Raw genomic sequence first — 22,512 nt, forward strand, 5'->3', positions numbered from 1 at the left:
AACAAAACTGCACGTTCTGCACATGTACCCCAGAACTTAAAGTATAAGTAAAGAAAGGAAGTTAAGTTCTTCATGTCATCATTCTAAATAATGTGTTCTTTTTTCTTCCCTTCAATTCTCTTAAATTGAATTATTTCTGACCGTGAATCAGCTTTTCATCTATCTTTCCTGAAGCTGTTCTGCTCCTCTTTCTAAATAAAACAATCTCTTTGGAACTCTTCCAAATGCCCTAATTATTCACATATCTTCTAACTTACAAAACGTGAAATTGTATGAAGTACCTAGTTATACCTGACATCCATAATAACATAGTTAGCTAACCAGTAAGCATTTAGAGAATGTAAGGAACTACATATTACATGCAAAATTTTAAAAAGAAACCACAATCATTTGACCTCACATACTACTGAGAAAGGAGTTTAAGACAGCTACATAAAAAACATTTAAAAATTACAAAACTATTTGTCAACAAAGTTGTTCACGTCCTTGTGCTACTCTGATGCAGGATTGTAACAGTTACATACATGCAAATGGTTAATTCCTTCCCTCATATCTATGAAGTTTAGTTTTTTCTTCCTGATTATAGAAATCCTAAATTTATCCATGTTCAACTTCATTATTTCTTCAAATTCTGTTTAGGCATATCAAGTGACTTAAGATTCTGTTATAACTTTCTAGAATCTCCCCAGTCTCACTTGAAACTGGCTTTGTGAAAAAAAAAAAAAAAAAGAAAAAAAGAAAAAGGTAGAACTATATGGATAATTAATTAACATTTTCCTAAATGTTATTTAAGCCTAGGCACCAAAATATGTAAGATTTGAGCCGGTCAGGCACGGTGGCTCACGCCTATAATCCCAGCACTTTGGGAGGCTGAGGCAGGAAGATCACTTAAGGTCAGTAGTTTGAGACCAGCCTAGCCAACACAGTGAAATCCCGTCTCTACTAAAAATAAAAAAATTAGCTGGGCTTGGTGGTGGGCACCTGTAATCCCAGCTACTCTGGAGGCTGAGGCAGGAGAATCACTTGAACCTGGGAGGCAGAGGTTGCAGTGAGCAGAGATTGTGCCATTACACTCCTGGGCGACAGAGTGAGACTCTGTCTATAAAAAAAAAAAAAAAAAAAAAAAAAAAAAAAAAATTGAGCCCAGGCAAGGTGGTTTATGCCTGAAACTCCAGCACTTTGGGAGGACTGCTTAAGGCCAGGAATTCCAGACCAGCCTGCAACAAAGCAAGGCCTTGTCTATTAAGAAAATATCTGGAGGTTGAGGTGGGAGTATCACTTGAGTCCAGGAGTTCAAGGCTGCAGTGAGCTATGATCATGCCACTGCACTTCAGCCTGTCTCTAAATAATAATAAATTTTAAAAGTAAAAAATATTTTTAAACGACTTGACTAAATAAGATTTTTAACGCTTTTCGATAAATCTCTCAGTCAGTTGCTAGTATCATCTCGTGCTTCAAACACAGTGCCCAGTGGTGTGCTTTAGTGAAAGCGGTTTAATTTTTGGAGTCTGCCAGAACTGGGTTTGGTTACCAGCTCCATTACTAACTGGCTGGGTATCTTTAGGAAAGTTAACTTCCTTCCTTGTTTTAATTCTTATATCTGAAAAAAGGAGATGGTAGTAACTTCTCAAACAGCTCTTAGTTGAAAATTAAGGGAGATACAAGCATATCGTATCTTATTGTGCTTTGCTTAATTGTACTTCACAAATATTGTATGTTTTACAAATTCAGGGATTGTGGCAGCCCTGCAACCAGCAAGACTACAGGCATCATTTTTCCAACAGCACGTGTTCACGTCCTGTCTCTGTCAGGTTTTAGTAATTCTCAAAATATTTCAAACTTTTTCATTATCATCTCTGTTATGGTGATCTATGATCAGAGATCTTTGATGTTATTACTGTAATTGTTTTTGGGTGCCACAAACCTTGCCCATATAAGACAATAAACTTAACTGATAAATGTGTGTGTTCAGACTGCTCCACCAATTGGCATTCTGTCCTTGTCTCTTTCCTCATGATTTCCTATTCCCTGTGTCACAATAATATTGAAATCAGGCCAGTTAACAACCCTACAATGGCCTCTAAATGTTCAAGTGAAAGGAAGCGTTGCATATGTCTCACCTTAAATTACAAGCTAGAAAGATTAAGCTTCATGAGGGAGGAATGTCAAAAGCCAAGACAGGCCAAAAGCTAGGCCTCTTGCACCAGTTAGCCAAGTTGTAAATCCAAAGGAACAGTTCTTGAAGGAAGTTAAAAAGTGCTACTCCAGTGAACACATGAATGATAAGAAAGCAAAAAAACAAAAAAAGCCTTATAGCTGATGTGGAGAAACGCTTAATGGTCTGGATAGAGGATCACGCCAGCCACAATATTCCCTCAAGCCAAACCTAATCCAGAGCAAGGCCATAACTCTCTTCAGTTCTATGAAGGGTGAGAGAGGGATGAAGGCTGTAAAAGAAAAGTTTGAAAGTAGCAGAAGCTGGATTATGAGGTTTAAGGAAAGAAGCCATTCCCATAACATAAAAGTACAAGGTGAAGCAGCAAGTGCTGATGTAGAAGCTGCAGCAAGTTATCAAAAAGATCTAGCTAAGACCAGGGCTGAAGGTAGCTACACTAAACAACAGATTTTCAATGTAGACAAAATAGCCTTCTCTTGGAAAAAGATGCCATTTAGAACTTTCAGAGCTAGATAGGAGAAGTCAATACCTGGCTTCAAAGCTTCAAAGGAAAGGCTGACTCTCTTGTTAGGGGCTAATGAAGCTGGTCATTTGAAGTTAAAGCCAATCCTCATTTATCATTCTGAAATTCCTAAGGCCCTTAAGAATTATGCTAAATCTACTCTGCCTGTGTTCTAGAAATGGAACAACAAAGCCTGAGTGACAGCACATCTATTTACAGCATGGTCCACTAACTACTTTAAGCCCACTGTTGAGACCTACTGCTCAGAAAAAAAAAAATTCCCATGAGCTCTGATGGAAATGTACAAGAAGGTTAATGTATTTATGCCTGCTAACACAACATCCATTCCGCAGTCCATGGATCACTGAGTAATTCTGACTTTCAAGCCTTATGATTTAAGAAACTCATTTTATTAGGCTACAGCTGCCATAGATTGTGATTCCTCTGATGAATCTGGGCAAAGTATATTGAAAACCTTTTAGAAAGCGTTCATCATTTTAGATGTCATTAAGAACATTTGTGTTTAATGGGAGAAAGTCAAAGCATCAGCATTAACAGCAGTTTGGAAGAAGTTGATTCAAACCCTTATAGATGACTTTGAGGGATTCAAGACTTCATGGAGGAAGTAACTGCCTATGTGGTAGGAATAGGAAAAGAACTGGAATTAGGAGTGGAGCCCAAAGACGTGACTGAATTGCTAAAATCTCATAAAATTCGAACGCATGAGGGGTTTTGTCTCATGGATGAGTAAAGAAAGTGGTTTCTTGAGATTCAATCTGCTCCTGGTGAAGATGCTGTGAGCATTGTTGAAATGACAACAAAAGATTTAGGATTTAGGACATTATATAAATTTAGTCGATAATGCAGCAGCAGGTTTTGAGAAAACTGACTCCAATTTTCAAAGTTCTACTGTGGGTAAAACACAGCATTGCATACTACAGAGAAATCTTTTGTGAAAGGAACAGTCTATGGGTATGGTAAACTTCACTGTTGTCTTACTTAAAGAAATTGCCACAGACACCCCAACCTCCAGCAATCACTACCTTGATAAGTCAATGACCATTCACATCAAGGCAAGACCCTCTACCAGCAAAAAGATTACAACTTGCTTAAGGCTCATATGATCATTAGCAATTTTAGCAATAAAGTATTTTCAATCAGGGTATGTACATTGTTTAAACATAATGCTATTGCACACTTAACAGACTGCAGTGTAGTGTAAACATAACTTTTTTAGATACGAGAAAGCAAAAAATTTGTGTGACTTGCTTTATTGCAATATTTGCTTTATTGTAGTTGTCTGGAACAGAACCTGAGATCTCTCTAAGATATGCCTATAACAAATACATACAATGTGTCTACTATAGTGCCTGGTATATAGTAAGGACACAACAAGTGGAAGCTCCAACCTCCCTCCCTAGCCTCTCACATTTTTTAGAATTCTTCCTAGAGAAGGGAGCATTCTTGGTAGGGGCCACAGCCTGCCTGCCTTCTATATTTCAGCTTCACTGCTTCAGGGAATGAAAAGTAGTGTTTTCTCAGCAAAAGACTGAAGGCCCCCAGATCTCGATCAACAAGTATTTTAAATAATCTTAGGTCTGATCTCCCTGGCATGACCTTCTGCCTCTATTCCCCATTGCTTCTAGAGTTAATGTTCTCAAAAACAAAGCCAACCATGTCACCTCTCAGCTTTGTATCTGGCTCCCCTCTGAGCCAAGTAGAACTTTAAGAAACAGCCAAACAGCTAGCTGAAATGCCATTTCTGGGTCCCTTGTCTTAGATATTTTGACTTGGCTTACCTGGGGCAAGGTGCAGAAATCATCTCAAACCAGTACCCAGGTGATTCTGAGGCAGATAGCTTGAAGACCGAAATAACACTGGCTCACCAGACAAAATCCAAAGTAGATCAGGAGCCAACTTTGGGATGTGTTGGTTTGAGATATTCAGTCTAGAGTTCAGGGGAAAGGTCTGGGCTGGAGATAGAAATTTGGGAGTAACTGGATTATGGGTGGTTTATCCACAGTTTTGAGACTGGATTAGATAACCAAGGAAGTAAGTATATAATAACCAAGGAGGTAGGTATATAAACAGAAGGGAAGAGGACCAAATACTCAGCACTGGACCCTCTCATATTAAAAGCTAAAGGAGAAGAACAGTTTGAAGGGGAGCTAGTGAGGAAAATCAAGAGAGGGTCGTGTCCTGAAAACCAAGCGAATAAAGTATTTCCAGGAAGGTGGAGTGATCAATTGTCAAATGCTACCAATAAGTCAAGTGACATGGGACTGACAATTGCCCGTAAGATTTAGCAACATGGTAACCTTGACAAGAGAAGTTTTGGTGGAGTGACAGAGGTCAAAAACTGACTGGGTTTGGTTTAAGAGTGAATGGGAGAAGAAAATCTGTTAGAAGAGTTTTGCTGTAAAAGAAGAAAAATGATTGGTGGCTGAAGAGTAAGTGAAATCAACAAAAGTATTTTGTTTATATTTTATGGGAAAAGGAAGAGGGTATTTGTAGGCTGACAGGAGTGATCCCGTAGAGAAGGGGAAAAATGATTTAAATGTTGGGGGAGAATTGGTAGAGCCTGTCCTTGAGTCAGCAGGAGTAATCTGGATCTAGTGGTCAAGGAGAGAGGGCTGGACTTGAGAACTGCAGTTCTCTGGTAACAGAAGAAAAATGGGATTATAGTTCAGATGCCACTTCTGTCCATACAGATGGTGGTAGCAATTTCAGAAAGTTTTTTTCTGAAAATTAGGAAGCAAGGTTATTAGCTGAAAGTGAGAACAGGGGAGTGCTGGCAGGCTGAGAAGAGAAGGTGGAAGACAGCCATCCAGAAGCCATGGAGAATGAGGGGACTGTCTGCAGGACAGATTATCTAGTCATAATATTCACTTTCAATTCCACATACCAGTTATGAAAAGCTTCTTTTACCCCAGAAATTCAGCTGGCAAGTATCTACTCTCCTGATGTCAATCAATTTTCATTACAAATACTTAGGACAAAGCGACACTAGGTAATGAACAAGAGGTAATGTTAACAAATAAGAGAGACGGTTCTGTGGGCTCCAATTTCAGCTCTACCATTTTATTTACTATTTATCTGTGCAAGTGATTTAAAATCTTTGTGTTTAATATAACACATTTAGCCAAGTTCCTGACATATGTGTTCAATAAATGCCACTATTATGAAATGTGTTCTGACTCTAAGCACTGAAATTTTTTGGAAGATTTTTTAGCAAGTTAGAAAATCTTATTTCAAAGTGTTTATGTGTGAAACTATAAAATTTTGATCTCTTATAATATCTTCACAACAAAATCAAATAACAGTGGAATCATCCCCAAAGACTTGTTTTCAAAATGCTATCTACAAAACAACAGTGTCTTTCAAATGGAAGTTACCTCCTTTTTTCTATCATGAACATTATCTTTAACTTGAAGGGGCAGATTAACTGTACCTTCTGCTAAATATCTTTTTTTTTTCGAGACAGAGTCTTGCACTGTCACCCAGGCTGGAGTGCAGTGGCGTGATCTCTGCTCACTGCAAGCTCCACCTCCCGGGTTCATGCCATTCTCCTGCCTCAGCCTCCTGAGTAGCTGGGACTACAGGCACCCGCCACCACGCCTGGCTATTTTTTTTTTTTTTTTTTTTGTATTTTTAGTAGAGACGGGGTTTCTTTCACCGTGTTAGCCAGGATGGTCACGATCTCCTGACCTTGTGATCTGCCCACCTCTGCCTTCCAGAGTGCTGGGATTACAGGCATGAGCCATCGCACCCGGCCTATATATCTTCTAAGTATCATACTACTGAGACACTTGTCATCATAGGAAAGGTCAGCAATCTGAAATGCATATCCTTTTATAAAGAACAATGTAAACAGCAAAAATTTACTTAAGGTTTGGGAGATAGCTGGAGGTAATTAAAACATGAAATAGTAAACAATTCCAAGTTTGCTATCAGGCACCACCAGCCTAGGGATTTATGGATTGTTACCTGCAACAGGGAAATTCTCACAGGCAATGACTCTCCTTGAGCCCTTGCTTCCTACCCAGTTGTTAGGCCCTTTCTATTTCCTACTCCTTGCCCCAGCTGCTAGCCTACAATTCCCTAATTTCTATTAAAATAGTACATAGAGAGGTTCAGTTTTTCATACTTTCATCCCCCTGCCCCCAATCCAAAGTGGCCTCTGGATGGGCCTTTGCACAAAGAAACACTCACTGAAGTACTCTGCTTAAAAAAGATAAACCATTGTGGTCTCCACTGTTAATCACAAAAAAGTTGCCACAAACTTTCAAATTACAATAATTTTTAAAATTTCATGTTTTTCATCTAATACTTAGTCAGGATTCAGACTTTCTCCTTCCATACCCCTCATTTAAACACCAGGGTTAGATCTCCCTATCCTATACTTCCACAATTCTCAGCTCACACCTCTCATAGATATTACCAGACTGCATTTCTGCGATGTGTTTACGTGCCTTTCTCCTAAGTGATGAATTTGGCTCATCCATTTTTGAGTCTCAATATTTAACACAAATCCAGGCACAAAACGGCATTATTTTTGGTATGAGTTAATAAATAAGCAGACGACTAAATGAAGTGACAAACCAGAACATCTCAATTTTCAGAAGTTATTTAGTGCACAAAAAATTATATTACTTCAATATCATGCTCAGGACATTATGTAGAATATAATACAAACAATTTGAAATTAAACTACTTCTCAGAATCTGTGTTATCAGTTTCCTAGCCGTTCTCTCTGACTTCAAGCTATCTAATCTCTGTTCAAATACATTCTGCATGGTGCTTTGAGGATAATCCTCCCTAAATACTACTTTCAACATCACTCCTTTACTGAGTAAAATGATCATGTACTTCCTGTTTCTGAAGGTGACTTCCCCCACCCCCATAATTCTCTTGTGCCGCTTTCATCACCCTTCTCAATTGGTTCCAATCTACCCATGGAACCCATTCCTCTCTCCACAACCCTGGCTGAGGTCCTTCGTGCACCATCCCCAGACTGTTTTCCTTGTCCCTTACCTTTCTGACGTTAATCTTTCCAATATATTGCTGATATACTAATTTTCCTAAATATTAAAATATGCCACTACACTGCCCAAAAATATTTAGGGGCTTCTCACTCTTTACTCAATTAATTGTAAACACCCCATTGTGTCATTCCACATTTTCTTGACCTTCTGTTTTATAATAATCCTCACCATTCCTTTAAAGCAGTGGTAAGCTAACTTTCTTGGGGTGGGGATAAGGGGTCACTGATCTCTTTCAAAAGCTCATGAAAAGAATTATCCTAGAAAAAACACAAATAATTTATATATAATCATAAGGGATTCTGACCATGTTCCATGCTTTAGCCAAATTGTCCTTCTGCTCAGTCTGTAGCTTTTGTTTATAAAAGCCATTACAATTCTTGCTATCAAAAATTTCATGCATTCTCAGCAGCCCATCTACCATGCTACCCTTTCCATAAAAACATATTTTGGTCTCCCTAGTTAAATATGATCTTTTTCCCCTTGAAATCAAAAACACATTTGGTTTATATATTGTCTATATTATACTTGAATATGGGATAAACTCCATGATTGAACGAAAACTATATGAAGTTAGGTAATATGGCTTATTTATCTTTTATACCTCCCTGCAGAACACAGCATGGTAGTAATAATTTATTTAAAATGATAAGAATAGGCTGGGCACCGTTACTCATGCCTGTAATCCCAGCCCTTTGGGACACCAAGGTGGGAGGATTGCTTCAAGTCGGGAGTTCAAGGGCAACATGGCCAACATGGTGAAACCCCATCTCTACTAAAACTATAAAAATTAGTGTGTGCGGTGGTACACGCCTGTAATCTCAGCTACTCGGGAGGCTGAGGCAGGAGAATTGCTTGAACCCAGGAGGCAGAGTGCAGTGAGCTGAGATTGTGCCACTGCACTTCAGCCTGGGCAAGAGTGGGACTCCATCTCAAAAAAAAAAAAAGAAAAGAATAAATGATAAGAATTGTTTATAAACATTTTCAGGGCTGCTACATTGCAAAAAGCCAGCAGGCACCACTCTCAACATAGTCTATAAATCATTTCTGAGTACATGTCCAAAATCTCTTAGCTGAAATGTATTGGGCCAATTGTGTTTCAAAATTCAAAATTGTTTGTATTTTAGAAAGATAAAATAGAGCAACACTTAATAAAACATTATATTTATGCAGCAAAATGTATGAATATTTACATAGACTACAAGATGTCCTCATGTGATTTCAGATCAGATTTTGCTGCCAAACAAATTCACGTCAGGTTAGGTATTGTTGACAAGTGACTACAAAAAAATTTTTGTTTGCAGTGCTTTTTTGAATATTGAGATTGTGTGGGAGGAATTCTGGGCCTGTGTCCATTCTTGGCTCCATCTAGTCAGGAAGGATTCCTTAATTCATGATATAGAGTAACCTCAAGCTTTTGCTTCAATATTCTTCAAGTTTCATTCTTTGTGAGTCTCTTTCAACATTCTAGGGTACCTGAAGGTGAAAAGTGGCGCATATGATCACTAGACAGCATTAGGGCAGCAGAGGCTAGCTGAGACTAGGCAGGGCCAGTGTGGAGGAAAGTCAGGCACCAAGTTGGTGTGTAATTGCAGCCCCTTCAGTGAATACTTGCTTAAAGAACGAAGCTGGGTGCGGTGGCTCACGCTTGTAATCCCAACACTTTGGGAGGCCGAGGCGGGCAGATCACCTGAGGTCAGGAGTTCGAGACCAGCCTGGCCAACATGGTGAAACCCCGTCTCTACCAAAAATAAAAAAAATTAGCTGGGCATGGTGGTGGGTGCCTGTAATCCCAGCTACTTGGGAGGCTGAGGCAGGAGAATCACTTGAACCAGGGAGGCACAGGTTGCAGTGAGCTGAGGACAAACCACTGCACTCCAGGCTGGGTGACAGAGCTAGAGCTAGATTCTATCTCAAAAAAAAAAAAAAAAAAAGAACAAAACCAAAACATGTTATCAGAAATCGGAAGTCTCTCATCCTGACAGTAAACACTTAGTTATTTTCTTTTAGATAGCTCTCTATACCTAGCAAGATCAAATGGGTACAATTTTTTACCCAGAATGATATTGTTCCTTGCTCTTTCATAAAATCAAATATTTTAGAGACTTATTCACATCTGTAGTATAGACAGCTAACTCACTCTTTTCGTTGCAAGGGTATACCACAATTTGCTACTCTCTTTTTAACAGACATTTGGGCTGTATTGTTTCTCAGTATTATAAATAATGTAATACTGCAATAAACATCCACCTAAAGGTATTCTAGAGTTCTGTAAGGATAAGTTTCTAGAAGTAGAATTGTTGGGCCAAAGTAATGCATATTTTAATTGACAATACCAAACTATCTTCAGATTCTCCAATGGTCATTATTTGTTATTCATTATTATTCCAGTAATCAAATTGCTGAAATTCCCATTATTATTTTAATCAGTAATGCTTATTAGTGAGTTGAGCCTTTTTCATACTTCTATGGGCTGTATTTTGTGAACTGTCTTAATATTTCTTGTTCATTTTTCTTTTTTTTGTCTTTTTCTTGATTTATAAGAATATTTTGTATATGGGTAATAATTTCCTTTTGACTTACATGTATGTTACAGTTTCCTAATTTGTTGTTGTCTTCTGACTTTATGAATTTTTTGCCTTACATAAGAAATTTGAGATTATATAGCAAATGGAGCAAATTTGTTTTTGAATTCTGGATTTTATATCAAATTTAGAAAGTTTCCCATCCCAAGATTATAAATACATACCTCCGCCATCTTTCCATACTTTTAGGTTTCTTTTCTTTAAATAAAAAAAAAATTAAGTTGTTGACCCACCTGAAATTTTTCTTGTGTATAATAAGCCAGGAGTCACAATATTATTATATTAAAAAAAAACTATCAAAAATAAATGTTTCTTAATTACTGTCTCTGTTTTTAAAGGCTTTGAATAAATCTTACTAGCTCAATAAACTACCTTTTCTAACTACTGCAGACAAATATCTGCCAGTACTACTATTATTTGGGGTAAGTTAATTAACTTCTGAGTCTTTGCTTACATATGAAGTGGAAATGGTAAATTCTACTTTTTAGGACTGTTGTGAAGAATAGAAATATTAAATATAAAGCATTTAGCATGGTTTCTATTACATATAGGCAATCAGTAATGACAACTCTAGGTACTTTCCTCTCTAGTTCACTTATAGCACCCTAAGTCTGCAACACACAATTTAATCAAACACTAAATTGCAGTGTTGTCTGTTAATCACTCACTCCCACACACACACTGCAGCCTCCTTGAAATCAAAGACTGTATCTTTTGCTGCAAAGGAATATGCAGTGCAAGTTAAGGGCATTGACTCCAGGAGTGGAGTTCTGCTCTACTGTTGACTAACTGAACGAATCTTATCTGTAAAATGAGGAAAATAGAACCTGTCTCATAGGTTTGTTGCAAGAGTTAAATGAGTTAGTAAACAAAGAGACATTAGAAGAGTACCTGAATTTAGTAAACACTCAATAAATGATAACCATTATTTTTACCCTTTAATTTTTATATTTCCTACAAATGCTACAGCATTGTTTTGAGCTCACGGTCCATACTCACTACATGTGTATTCAATCTCATAAATAAATCACTTGGTCATAGAAGAGTAAATAGCATGAAAAGTATTTGCATTTTTTTTCCTAAAGAAATAATGATTACTAGCAAATACTATGCTTTAAGAAAAAAGTTATGATTCCTTAAAATGTCATATAAAGTACATAACACAAGACGCTGTAGCAGCAGTTAAAAATAAAGCTCAAAACCTGTTAATTTTTAAAAATTGAGCATGAAAATGTACTTGTTTTGTAGGAGTTAAAATAAAAAGGAAAACACAATAGGCTATTTACATATCACTTATTAGAAAGCATAACATCTCATCAGAGGAGAAAAAAATGTCTTGATGATAAACTATATGAAGTATGCATTATATAGTTAATTCCATGAGGGCCGTCTAGCCACAAGAAAGATATTGTGTTCATCGGCCAGTCCTCAAATTAGGTAGATAGGGAAGATATATAGAGTATGTGACTTTCTGATGTTCTTAAATGGAGCGGAGTTTAAAAACCAAGGTGTAAACCAGCAGTCCTCAACCTTTTTGGTACCAGGGACCAGTTTTGTGGAAGACAATTTTTCCACAGATGGTATGGGACGGTTTCTGGATGAAATTGTTCTACCACAGATCATCAGGTATTAGATTCTCATAAGAAGTGCGCAACCTAGATCCCTTACATGCACAATTCACAATAGGGTTCTCACTCTTATGAGAATCTAAGGCTGCTGCTGATGTGACAGGAGGCGGAGCTCAGTCTGTAATTCTTGCTTGCCCACTGCTCACCTCCTGCTGTGTGGCCCACTTCCTAACAGGCCACGGACCCACACCACGCCATGGACTGGCTGTGGTACCAGTCCACATTCTAGGGGTTGGAAATCCCTTGTGTAAATGATTAGTGTGCCTATTTTTGAGTGTCTAAGTGTCAATAATTTCAATCAATCCTTTAAAGAAGTGACTGATAAAAGATTCCCTGGAGTTACTTTGATTTTTCTGACAAAAGCAAAAGCTCTATAACTCAGATGTGATTTTCAGCTGATAATGTGGCTATGCTGTTAGAAGAGTGAGCAGTTGGACTTTAAATCTTGATCACAAATGGTCATCTTGTCTTTGCACAAATGCCAAAAAGATACCAGCAAATAGAGCCAAAAAACTTTTTAGGAGTCACTCGAATAAACACTTGATTGAGATCTAAGGGTTTCCTGTTATAAAGGAGTGTTTTTTAAAAAAAGGTTGGCTGAGAATCTTTTGTCCCAATAAAAATCTCAAGTGGAAATATAAACCAAATAAAGAAATACAGAGCTGTTCTGAGCAGAAGAAGGAACTTGACTGAGTTAAGGAGCACAATTTGAAAACCAGTCTCCTATAAGAGACCATGTATTTATCTGAAAAAGTATGAAGTAATTAATATTTGCTCAAATACAAAACGGTCTAGGAAAACAGCACAGAAGCAGGAATTTAAGACACAGAAGTTAGAGTCAGACCTCCTGAATAGTAGAAACCTCTCTTTATACCCATCTGTAAAATATAGATACTAACAGAACCTCCATCTCATAGGACTCTTACAAGGATTAATTGAGCTAATTCAGTCAAGCAGTCAAAACAGTGCGTGGGTTATAGTGAAGGCGACTTAAGTGACTATTAAATGAATAAGCCTCTTGCACAACATCAAGATATGTTAGTAGAATAAACTGCCATCCTTCTTCATGTTTCTAACTGAATACTACGGTGTGTTGGCCATGGCTCTGGCATAACTTGTATCAAGGTATTCTCATGTTCACTAGTTGTGCCACGGGTTTGTTCTGTTTTGTTTTCTTCTTCTTGGTTTTGTGCATGTCAAAGACAGGGTCTGCATACATTTTCATCTTCAGTCCCAGCACAAGCAACTTTTAAATGTAGGATCAATACATGTATCTGAAGTGAATAAATTAGTGAATCAAATCATCTTAGCAGCAGGTAGAAAGCTAATCATCTGGTTCATTTAGAACTGTATCAAAATACTTCAATATATTCTGGAAAGAGAAGCAAGACATGTACCAAAGGAGAAATGTACAAAAAGGGTTTACTCAAGTAATACTGTAATTAGTAATTCCTAAATATAATGATTTTTCATATTATGAAACATTAAGCAGTGGTTAACAAGTTAGAACTACATACATGAACAATAGAGCTTCAAGTCATTTTTGTACCAAAATAACATGAATGATGCATAAATTATGATATATAATACCATTTATATATTAACACCCCCCAGAAGACATATTCCACACACACATATACATGGGAAAAACTGAGGTAGAGGTATAGAAAAATGGTAGGCAAGGGAACAGATTAGAGGTACTGATCAAAGAGGACTTAAGCCTTATTGATAACATTTTCATTTTTTAAAGGAGATCGATTGTTGTGTTACTTGAGTAATTAAAGTACAACGATTCAGTGTCCAGAACAGGAGCAGTTATTAGCACTAGCATGCATGGCTAATACCACTGCTTCTCCTCTGGCTCTTGTAGTGGTATTAAGGTACATATTCTGAGAGAGTATTAAAAATTTGGGAGCTCTAAATAACCAAATATGAACAGATGACACCAAGTGCTATCTTTTTAACCATTTCTTTTTCAGTACTGTAGAAGTTTATTTCAATGAACCATAATGTAAAGTGGTGCTTAAAACCAGTCTATCATTATCCATGCTAAATATTAAACTGAGAGACCTCAGCTTGAAAAGAAATTGGATACAGAGTTTTGAAATAAAGTCTAGTGAATTACTACATATTTATTATTAGGGTAATGTGAAAGCTGCTATAGGGTAGACTCTATTGGAGATTAAATGAATATAAATAAGATTATTGGCAAAATATCTCCTCAGAGCCCAAATATTATTCAAATTCAAATAGATTATAGTGGAAGAGATTGCTGGATAATCTGTGCACTACAAAAGATGGAGAAAGCATTACAGAGCTCTAAATATAGAACAAATAAATCACAGAAGTTGCTAATGAAAAATTGGATGTTCAATCTTTCTCTTTCTGATGCTGTATCAAGGAGAACTATGCTACCAAACCAGTTTTCATTACTAGCCTATGACACCAAGTATACCCAACTTTTGAAAGAAACACTTTATTCATAAAAGCATTTCATTTCTGTCTAGTTTCCTCTGTAGTCTTTTTATTGTGATGTCTAGGTCTGAAAAACTTTCCCCATTATCTGACAGAGGGGTCAATTCTCTAGTTGTCCAAACATTGCATAAATGAATCACTTACCACATGCACAATTAGTCATGTGTACACAAATAGGTAAAATGTCTCTCTCCACCACTACACTATAAACTTTAGTCAACAGCCAGCAAGGTCTCTCTTGTTTTACTGCGGTTTCACCAGTACCTAACATAGTGCCTGGCACACGGCAGGTACTCAATAAATATATGAACTAATGTAATTAAGGTAATTACTTCATGAACAATTAATATATGAATAAAAGAATGAGGATAGGCTGGGCGCGGTGGCTCACGCCTGTAATCCCAGCACTTTGGGAGGCCGAGGCGGGCGGATCACGAGGTCAGGAGATCGAGACCATGGTGAAACCCCGTCTCTACTAAAAAATACAAAAAATTAGCCGGGTGTGGTGGCAGGCACCCGCAGTCCCAGCTACTCAGGAGGCTGAGGCAGGAGAATGGCGTGAACCCGGGAGGCGGAGCTTGCAGTGAGCCGAGATTGCACCACTGCACTCCAGCCTGGGCAACAGAGCGAGATTCCATCTCAAAAAAAAAAAAAAAAAAAAAGTGAGGATAATATTGCAATACAATTGAAAATCCTTCAATACCTACTTAGCTTAGTGTCTTCTAAGTAATACATTTCAACTGTATTATAACATGTGTTTAATCATATTACATCAAATGTATTCACAACAAATGCTGTCACTGAGTAAAGCATCCAAAGAATAAAAGTGTGGCATTATCAGTTATGATGACTGGATCATGTAGCAGTTATTTACTGGATGCCTAATATATTCCTACCACTGGGCTGGTTACTGTGTACTGGCAAAGATAAGCCATTGAGAAATAGTCCTTTCCTTCATCACACCAGGTTAGTAGTCTGCATTTGTAGGACTAGCAGGTCATTATTACTTCCTCTCTTTCGACGGCATTAAGTCAATTCCTGACCCTTTCATGGTTCACTCCAAACCTACAAGTCTTGGTAAAGGAATGCAATGGGCTATCCAACGAACTGGTTTTTGGCCAATACTATATCTTAAACAGTTCAATTAGCTTAAAAGAAATCAGGCCGGGCGTGGTGGCTCATGCTTGTAATCCCAGCACTTTGGGAGGCCGAGGCAGGCGGATCACAAGGTCAGGAGATCGAGACCATGGTGAAACCCCGTCTCTACTAAAAATACAAAAAAATTAGCCGGGCGTGGTGGCGGGCGCCTGTAGTCCCAGCTACTCGGAGAGGCTGAGGCAGGAGAATGGCGTGAACCCGGGAGGTGGAGCTTGCAGTGAGCCGAGATTGTGCCACTGCACTCCAGCCTGGGCGACAGAGCAAGACTCCGTCCCCCCCCAAAAAAAGAAATCATCTTTCCCAAATGCTTTCTCTCATTTCCTGAGTGGTATCTTATTTCTTTATCTCTTCTCTCTTCTGTCTCATATCCAGGGAAACCCAGTCATCCAGAATGACTTTATAGGCTTTATCACCTCTCCCACTCCTAACATGGGAGGGAGGTGAAGAAACTGGCTGTTGGCTCCTGCTTATGTCTTCTTATTGCTGCCCTAAATGTGAAGTTAATATGATCCAGCCTTTTATATCACACACTTCTCATTACCCCTGCTCTTGTATTCTCCTTTAGGATTCACTGTTACCTTCCTAGATGTTTCATCACTTGGCTCACATCTTTTCTTCTAACCCTCCATTGTTTTTCTTTGACTGCATTTCCTATTACGAGAAAGGAAGCACAGTGGTCGAGGGCAGGGATTCTCGATTCTTACCACCTGGATTTGAATCCTGACTTTACCATTTCCTAAGTGTATTAAGACAGCTTAACATCTACAGGTCTTAGTTTCCTCATTTGTAAAGTGGGAGTAATAATAATAATAATACCAACATTATAACAACTAAATAAGACCTGCAAAGCACTGAAATAGTCACTGGCACAGAGAAAGCATTTTATAATGCCATCATTTTCATTATCATCCTTGGCAACATTAGTATCCATATTGTTGCCTCTTTAAACTTCTGGCCATATTGGCATCCACACATAGTGCCACCTTGAACCAGCTCATCACGCAGCATTGCTTTATTGAAGATTTTGAACCTGATATAAGTCCTTCTACTTATCTTTCTCATTCCTGAAAACTCCTAGAACCTTCTCTCTATTCTTTTACCTTAAATTACTGATTCTCCAAATTCACCCAAACACTAGCAATCTAGTTTCTCAACCTTTAACTCTTCAATTTCCTAATGTGAACACTCAATGCTTGGTCAGTGTAATCTTAATTTCTTCACTCTTCTTTGACTGTATACACTTAACGCTCTCCTCAATGCCTAGAGAGCTTATTTGTCCTTTACTAATCAAATGTTCATATCTTCCATGAAGCCTTCTTCATCATTCAAGAATATACATATTCCAGCCCATAACCACCTCTCTCTGTCCAAATACAAAAACTCACAAACCATACAGATCTCATATACATTACAGAATTGCTTACTTGGGCATTTACTGAGAATCATTATTTAGATGTTTTATGTGCATATGTTACCTCCCTAACTGTATTACAAATTCCTTGAAAGTAAAAATGTCAATGGAAACTGATAATATGTCAGGCCTTCTTTTACATACAAGTATCAGCTCATTTAATCTTTATAGCAACCCTAAGAAATAGCCACTGTCATCCTCATTTTATCTCAAGGCAGAGAAAAGTGAAGTCAGGGAAAGGATATCTTTGGCATAAATTGCTGAATGAAGGAACTTACTAATGTAGTTCATAATCTTGTTCTAGTTTCATGAATGATTTATCTGCATCAATCTTAAGCAACTCTTTGTAATTATTGCTAAATAAAGGTGTTTTACTTCTAGTACTCAAGACTATAGGACCATGCCAACAGCCGGAGTCCAACAAATGCTTTCTAAAAGTACATTTGGAAAGACTTCCTCTACAGTTTTGGATGCTATTCTAACAAAATGATGAGAAAGTATTTGTATTTTAGTTAGGGTGCTCTTTGTTCTACATATGCACTTTATGAAATAACTTCTGTGAATCAAGCAGAGTTTATATACCTACTTTTGCATATCATCTCTGATTTACAAGCGCTGCAATGTAAAAATATTTAACCTATGTTTACTAACAATCAGCTACTGACTAGTTTTGTGACCTTTGGAAACTCATATTTATGTCTTTGAGATTTGCTTATCTTTCAAAAGGAGGAGCTGGGGTAGGACAAATTGGCCTTCAGAGGATTCTAAGGGAGTCATTCACTTATAAAATTATACTATCCTTAGAAGACTTTAAGAATAGAGGAAGTCATATTAATGCAGAAGGGAATGTTTAAGAAACCAGAACCAAAGTCAGATAAAAATGGTAACTCCAATTACCCATTGGAAAACTGACTTTTCCACACAAAGAACTTCCAACTGTAACTGTAAATAAATTATGTCAATGGGTAAGAGCCACTCTCAGTTGCCCTATTTTCTCAAGTACCACTTTTAACACGGCCTCAATTAGTTTAAAATGCAATCAAACCCCCTAAAGCTGAATATGTTCAACATCAGCAAAATACATTTATCTTTTGTGAGAAAAAATCATGTTCTAAAAATACACAAAGCAAATATTTGTTATGAAGAACTCCTTTGAAAGCTCCCTTAAAGTGAAATTTCCTATTACCTGCTTTTCTGCTTGTAAGGAGAGGGCTCTTGAAACAAACAAACAAACAAAAAACCTCAGAACAGGAAACAAAAAGCCAACATTCAGATCTTTGGTTCCTTGTCTAGGTGTGATCTCAGCACTACAGAGGGAATCCTAAGCTTCATTTTACATAGTTACACAATAATTTTATTGCTGGTATTAAAATATGAAATCTTTCAATGTATTTTTATCTTCAAATGTAAAGATGTTTGGCTGCTTAGATTTTAGGTAGAAAGAAATTCAAAAATATTTTCTTTGAAAGTTAAAATCTGAAACACACTATGCAAGTAAATCTGAAATCATTAAGCATGTAAGTTCAATGAGTTTAAAAACATGAAAGTTTTACTTAAAGCAAAATACTTCTTTAGAAATTATGTTACTGTGATGTCCAGATTTTTTATTTTAAACTGTTTAATCCTGTCCTCTTATACACTTACAAAAACATACTGAAAACAGAATTCAAAAATTTGTTTAGAATTACTATTTTGTAAATATTACATATTCACGTAGTCAAAAGACAGTATCATGTAGAAAACTAACTGCATCATATATATGTTGTGATATATGTTCGTGTATGTACAAATACGTATATGCATACATGTACATGTCAACTACCATTTTTCTCTTAATCAAAATTTTAAAGTACTGCATACATATATATCTACATAATAGATATATAAAAGTACTATTAGAACAAAGCTGTTTCCTGAAAGCTAAGCAGTTAAGGAAAAATAGTAGCACTGTCCTCAAGATTTTTATGTCTTATGTCTAATACTGAAAGTGTTAGTCAAAGAATATGCAATTATAGTACCCAACCACATTCAATTTTGAGTATCATAAATAAAAACATATTGTTAAATGTCATCATATATTTTAAATTATATGGAAATATCACTATTTCTTAGAAGAAACAAGGAATAATTGAAATCTATACAATATTAGATGGTCTCCATTTACAATTAAACCAATAATAAAGGATCGGGGAAAGGAGCCTACCTTCCATTGCCCTTTTAAAGAAGACCTTACAGCTCCCACAGGTAAGGACACCATAATGACAGCCTGAAGCTTCATCCCCACAGATTAAACAAATCTTCTGAGGTAATGACTCGAAGCTGTATTGTGGGCTCTGGCTGGCTTCTGAATCCGGCCTTGAAATGCAAAACAAAGTACTCCATTTATTTTTAAGTGCACAACTATCTAATACTAAAGGTTTCTTAAACCAGTATTAACAGGGTGAAAGGACATTTTAAAAACAGAACTGTATATATACACTTGAAAGACATGCAAACTAAACTTGGTAATAGACTACCCGTAACTGGATTCACCACACTTGCAAATGATTAGCCATTCATCAGTAGCACTAATATAAAAGAACAATAATTAGTGTATAATATTGTGTTCTAGAAAGCTAAAGTCGGTTAAAAAGAAATCTTTCTACAAAACTCTTTATATAGAAACAATTTAGTCTTTGACAAATGAAATGTTATGTCCTTCCTGTCTGTACGCTGGGTCAAAACAAATATGGTTTGGCTTTAAAAGTTCGATGGTACTTTGCAATGTTTTGGTTTTGAGTTTTTAAAACACAACCCTGTAATCATTGCTTACTTAAACAAGTATGTTTGTCATTTTAAAGTATTGTCCAATACACTGACACTGTTTTGCCTATTCACAACATAAGATTCCAAACAGAGCATTCTTTTTTTTACATTCCATTACTTCAGTATGCAAATTAGTGTTTTTTAAACCTGTATATAAAAAAAAGTAGTGAATCGAAGCAATAATTAGAAAACGGTGCAATGCAGTGACAGGTGTTTAAATCCACAGTTTAAACATCTCCCACGTGAACTTAATTTTAATCTTGAGATTCTTAAGAAAACTGAGCCATTAAAGTGTTCAAATCCCTAAGATGGTGCTGCTTTCGGTTCTGGCCGGCCACCTCTCAAGTCCCACCCCTCCCGGGGGAACGGTGCCTTAACTCCTCTCCAAGACAGGCACTCCTGGTAAACGTCCTTCTTCTAAGAAAGAAGCATTTCATAAAGCCCCCAACTCGCCGCGCACTTTCTGCCCCACTGGGCTACAGCGGACCTAGTGTGACGCTGCACGTTTTAAATCAGGGTTGGTTCTGCTTCGGAATCTGGAAGATTAGGAAAGTTTAAAAAAAAAAAAAAACACAGCTTTCAGGGAGGCACGCCCCCAAAATAGTATATTCTGCGCCCACCTTCGTGTCCCCAAAAGAGTGAGGAGAGGAGGGAAGAAGAAGGGAGGCAACTGCCCGTGTGCTGTGTCCCGCTGCCCACCCCCTCCGGCCGCCCGGGGGAGCGCAGCAGTGCGCCGGGGCTGGGGCTGGGGGTTGGCGGCCGCCGCCAACGGAACCGCTACTCCCGGAGGCGCTGGGCGCGCCCAGTCCCGGGCCCTCACCTCAGGTAGTTGAGATAGGGCGGGTAGACCTGCGGCAGGCCCTCCTTGAGCACGGCGGCCTGGTAGCCGAGCTGCGGGAGCCCGTTGAGGCCGAGTGCAGGGTAGAGCGCGGGGGCCGCCCCGGCGGCGGAGGCAGAGGCGGAGGTGGAGGGCAGGCCGTCCCGCGGAGGCAGGCAGCCGCCCGCGCCCGGCGCCTTGGAGGGCGGCGGCGCGAACGGGCCCTGCTGGGGCGGCGCGCCCTCCGCTTTGTACAGGATGCACTCCAGGGTCGACCCCGAGGAGGACGCCGACGAGACTGAGGCACTGGCGGGTGCCGCTGTCACCGCCGCTTCCCCGGGTCTGGATGGGGGCGCTCGCGGCGGCAGCGGGGGCGGTGGCCCCAACGGGAAATCCGGGAAGGCGGCGGGGTTGGCACCGGCCACCAGGTAGGAACGCGGGGTGCGCGCGGAGGCCTCCGCGCCTTCCTCCTCCTCCTTGATCTTTAGAGCGGGCGGCTGGAAGTCGCCATAGAGAGGGTACGCGTCGTCCTTGGGCTCGACGTCGGGCGGGTACGCGCAGTCGGGAAAGTCGCCGACAGCGACCGGGGTGGACGAGGCAGAGGGTGAACTCCGCGGCGGGGCAAAGGCGCTGGCGGCCCCGGCCCCGCCGTCGTAGTTCTCGTCTTCCAGCAGCTGGCGAGTGCGGGCAGCCAATAAGGCGTGATTGAGAGGCAGGATAGGCACGTGGATGAAATCCATCACCGTGGTGGCCAACGGGGAGCGCCCGGGCGCCATAGGCGCGTCCTGCTCCACCAGGGCGACCCTAGGCGCTGAGAAGCGGGAATCTTCCTTGGGGACCAGGGCGACGCCTCCTGCGGCCGCCCCCGGCGGGACAGCCGCGGCTCCTCCAGCCGCCGCGCCACCCAGAGCCCGAGGTTTGCCCTTCAGAAGCGGACCCGCAGAGTCCTCCGACTCGGAGCCATCCTCCTCCTCAACCTCCACCGCAGCGGGCTGCGGAGACGGCTTCACTGGGGCCCCGGACCAATGAGGGCTCCCAGAGGCCGGGAGCAGCAGCTGCCGGGATGGTGACAGGCCCTGGGGCAGCACCTTATGGGCAGCTGCCGTCCCGGAGCTGTCTCCAGCCTTGCCCCCGGACCGGCTCATGAGCGGGGACAGCACCCCCTGGGTGGCGGGGGCAGCTGGTGGATCTTCGGGAAGTTCGGGGCCAAACAGGCACCAAGAGCTGGTGACCTCGCAGGCGGGAGGGCTGGGTTGGCTCTGCCTGGGACCTGAGGGCGCCAACAGAGTGTCCAAGACACTGTCCAGCAGTCCGCTCTCCTTTTCTGGGGGACTAGAACTGCTGCCTCCAGCACCTCTTGTAGCTTCAGCTCTGGAATATGCGCCCTCCACGTCCGACAGCGACTGCTGGTCCTGCGTCTTTTCGTAGGAGGGGTCCTGTCCCTGGCAGGGCCGAGGGAAGAGTAGCCCGTCCAGGGAGATAGGTATGGCCGAAACTTCGGGCAAGGTGTCCGAGGTCTGGCTCCCCGGGAACTGACCTGCGGCTGGGCGACACAGCAGTGGGGATCCGACCTCGGGGGAGGGCGGGCCGCCCGCCACGTGGGGAGCCCGGGGACCCTTTGCCTTCAGCTCAGTCATGACGACCTGGACTCCCCTTTTCTCCTCCCCCGTCTCCAGGGAGGAGGGAAAAGGGAAGGAGGAGGGGGTTTCGGGAATATAGGGGCAGAGGGAGGAGAAAGTGGGTGTTGAATGTGGCTAGACCGGAGGGATCTCCACCTCCTGGGTCGGGGGCGGGGGAGGGCGGCGCTGGTCAGCTCCTGCCCTTGGCCTCCATCCTGTCGTCAGGGGAACGGTGGCTGTCGTTTGTCCCAGCGAGCGGCAAGTGGGGAGCGTAAGAAAAAGTAGTAATTGTAG

At 40.2% G+C, this 22,512-nt stretch overlaps 1 protein-coding gene across 4 annotated transcripts in view; it reads right to left on the bottom strand.

Moving 5' to 3' along the window:
• The window catches only part of PGR (progesterone receptor), an 84,293-nt gene extending 62,057 nt beyond the window's left edge, over positions 1 to 22,236 (bottom strand). For 3 of the 4 annotated variants that reach the window (XM_032168113.2, XM_032168112.2, XM_058446515.1), the window contains exons 1-2: positions 20,603 to 22,236; positions 19,181 to 19,332 (exon numbers count right to left, since the gene is read on the bottom strand). In XM_032168113.2, the coding sequence (XP_032024004.1) occupies positions 19,181 to 19,332; positions 20,603 to 22,236 (1,786 nt within the window). Of the gene's footprint in view, positions 1 to 19,180; positions 19,333 to 20,160; positions 20,304 to 20,602 lie in introns of those variants that run through there. The other variant, XM_058446516.1, reaches the window with a different exon arrangement.
• Positions 22,237 to 22,512: the final 276 nt, after the last annotated feature.

The sequence above is a fragment of the Hylobates moloch genome, unplaced genomic scaffold (genome assembly GCF_009828535.3).
Source record: "Hylobates moloch isolate HMO894 unplaced genomic scaffold, HMol_V3 SCAFFOLD_11, whole genome shotgun sequence".
In the NCBI taxonomy this organism is placed as follows: Eukaryota; Metazoa; Chordata; class Mammalia; order Primates; family Hylobatidae; genus Hylobates; species Hylobates moloch.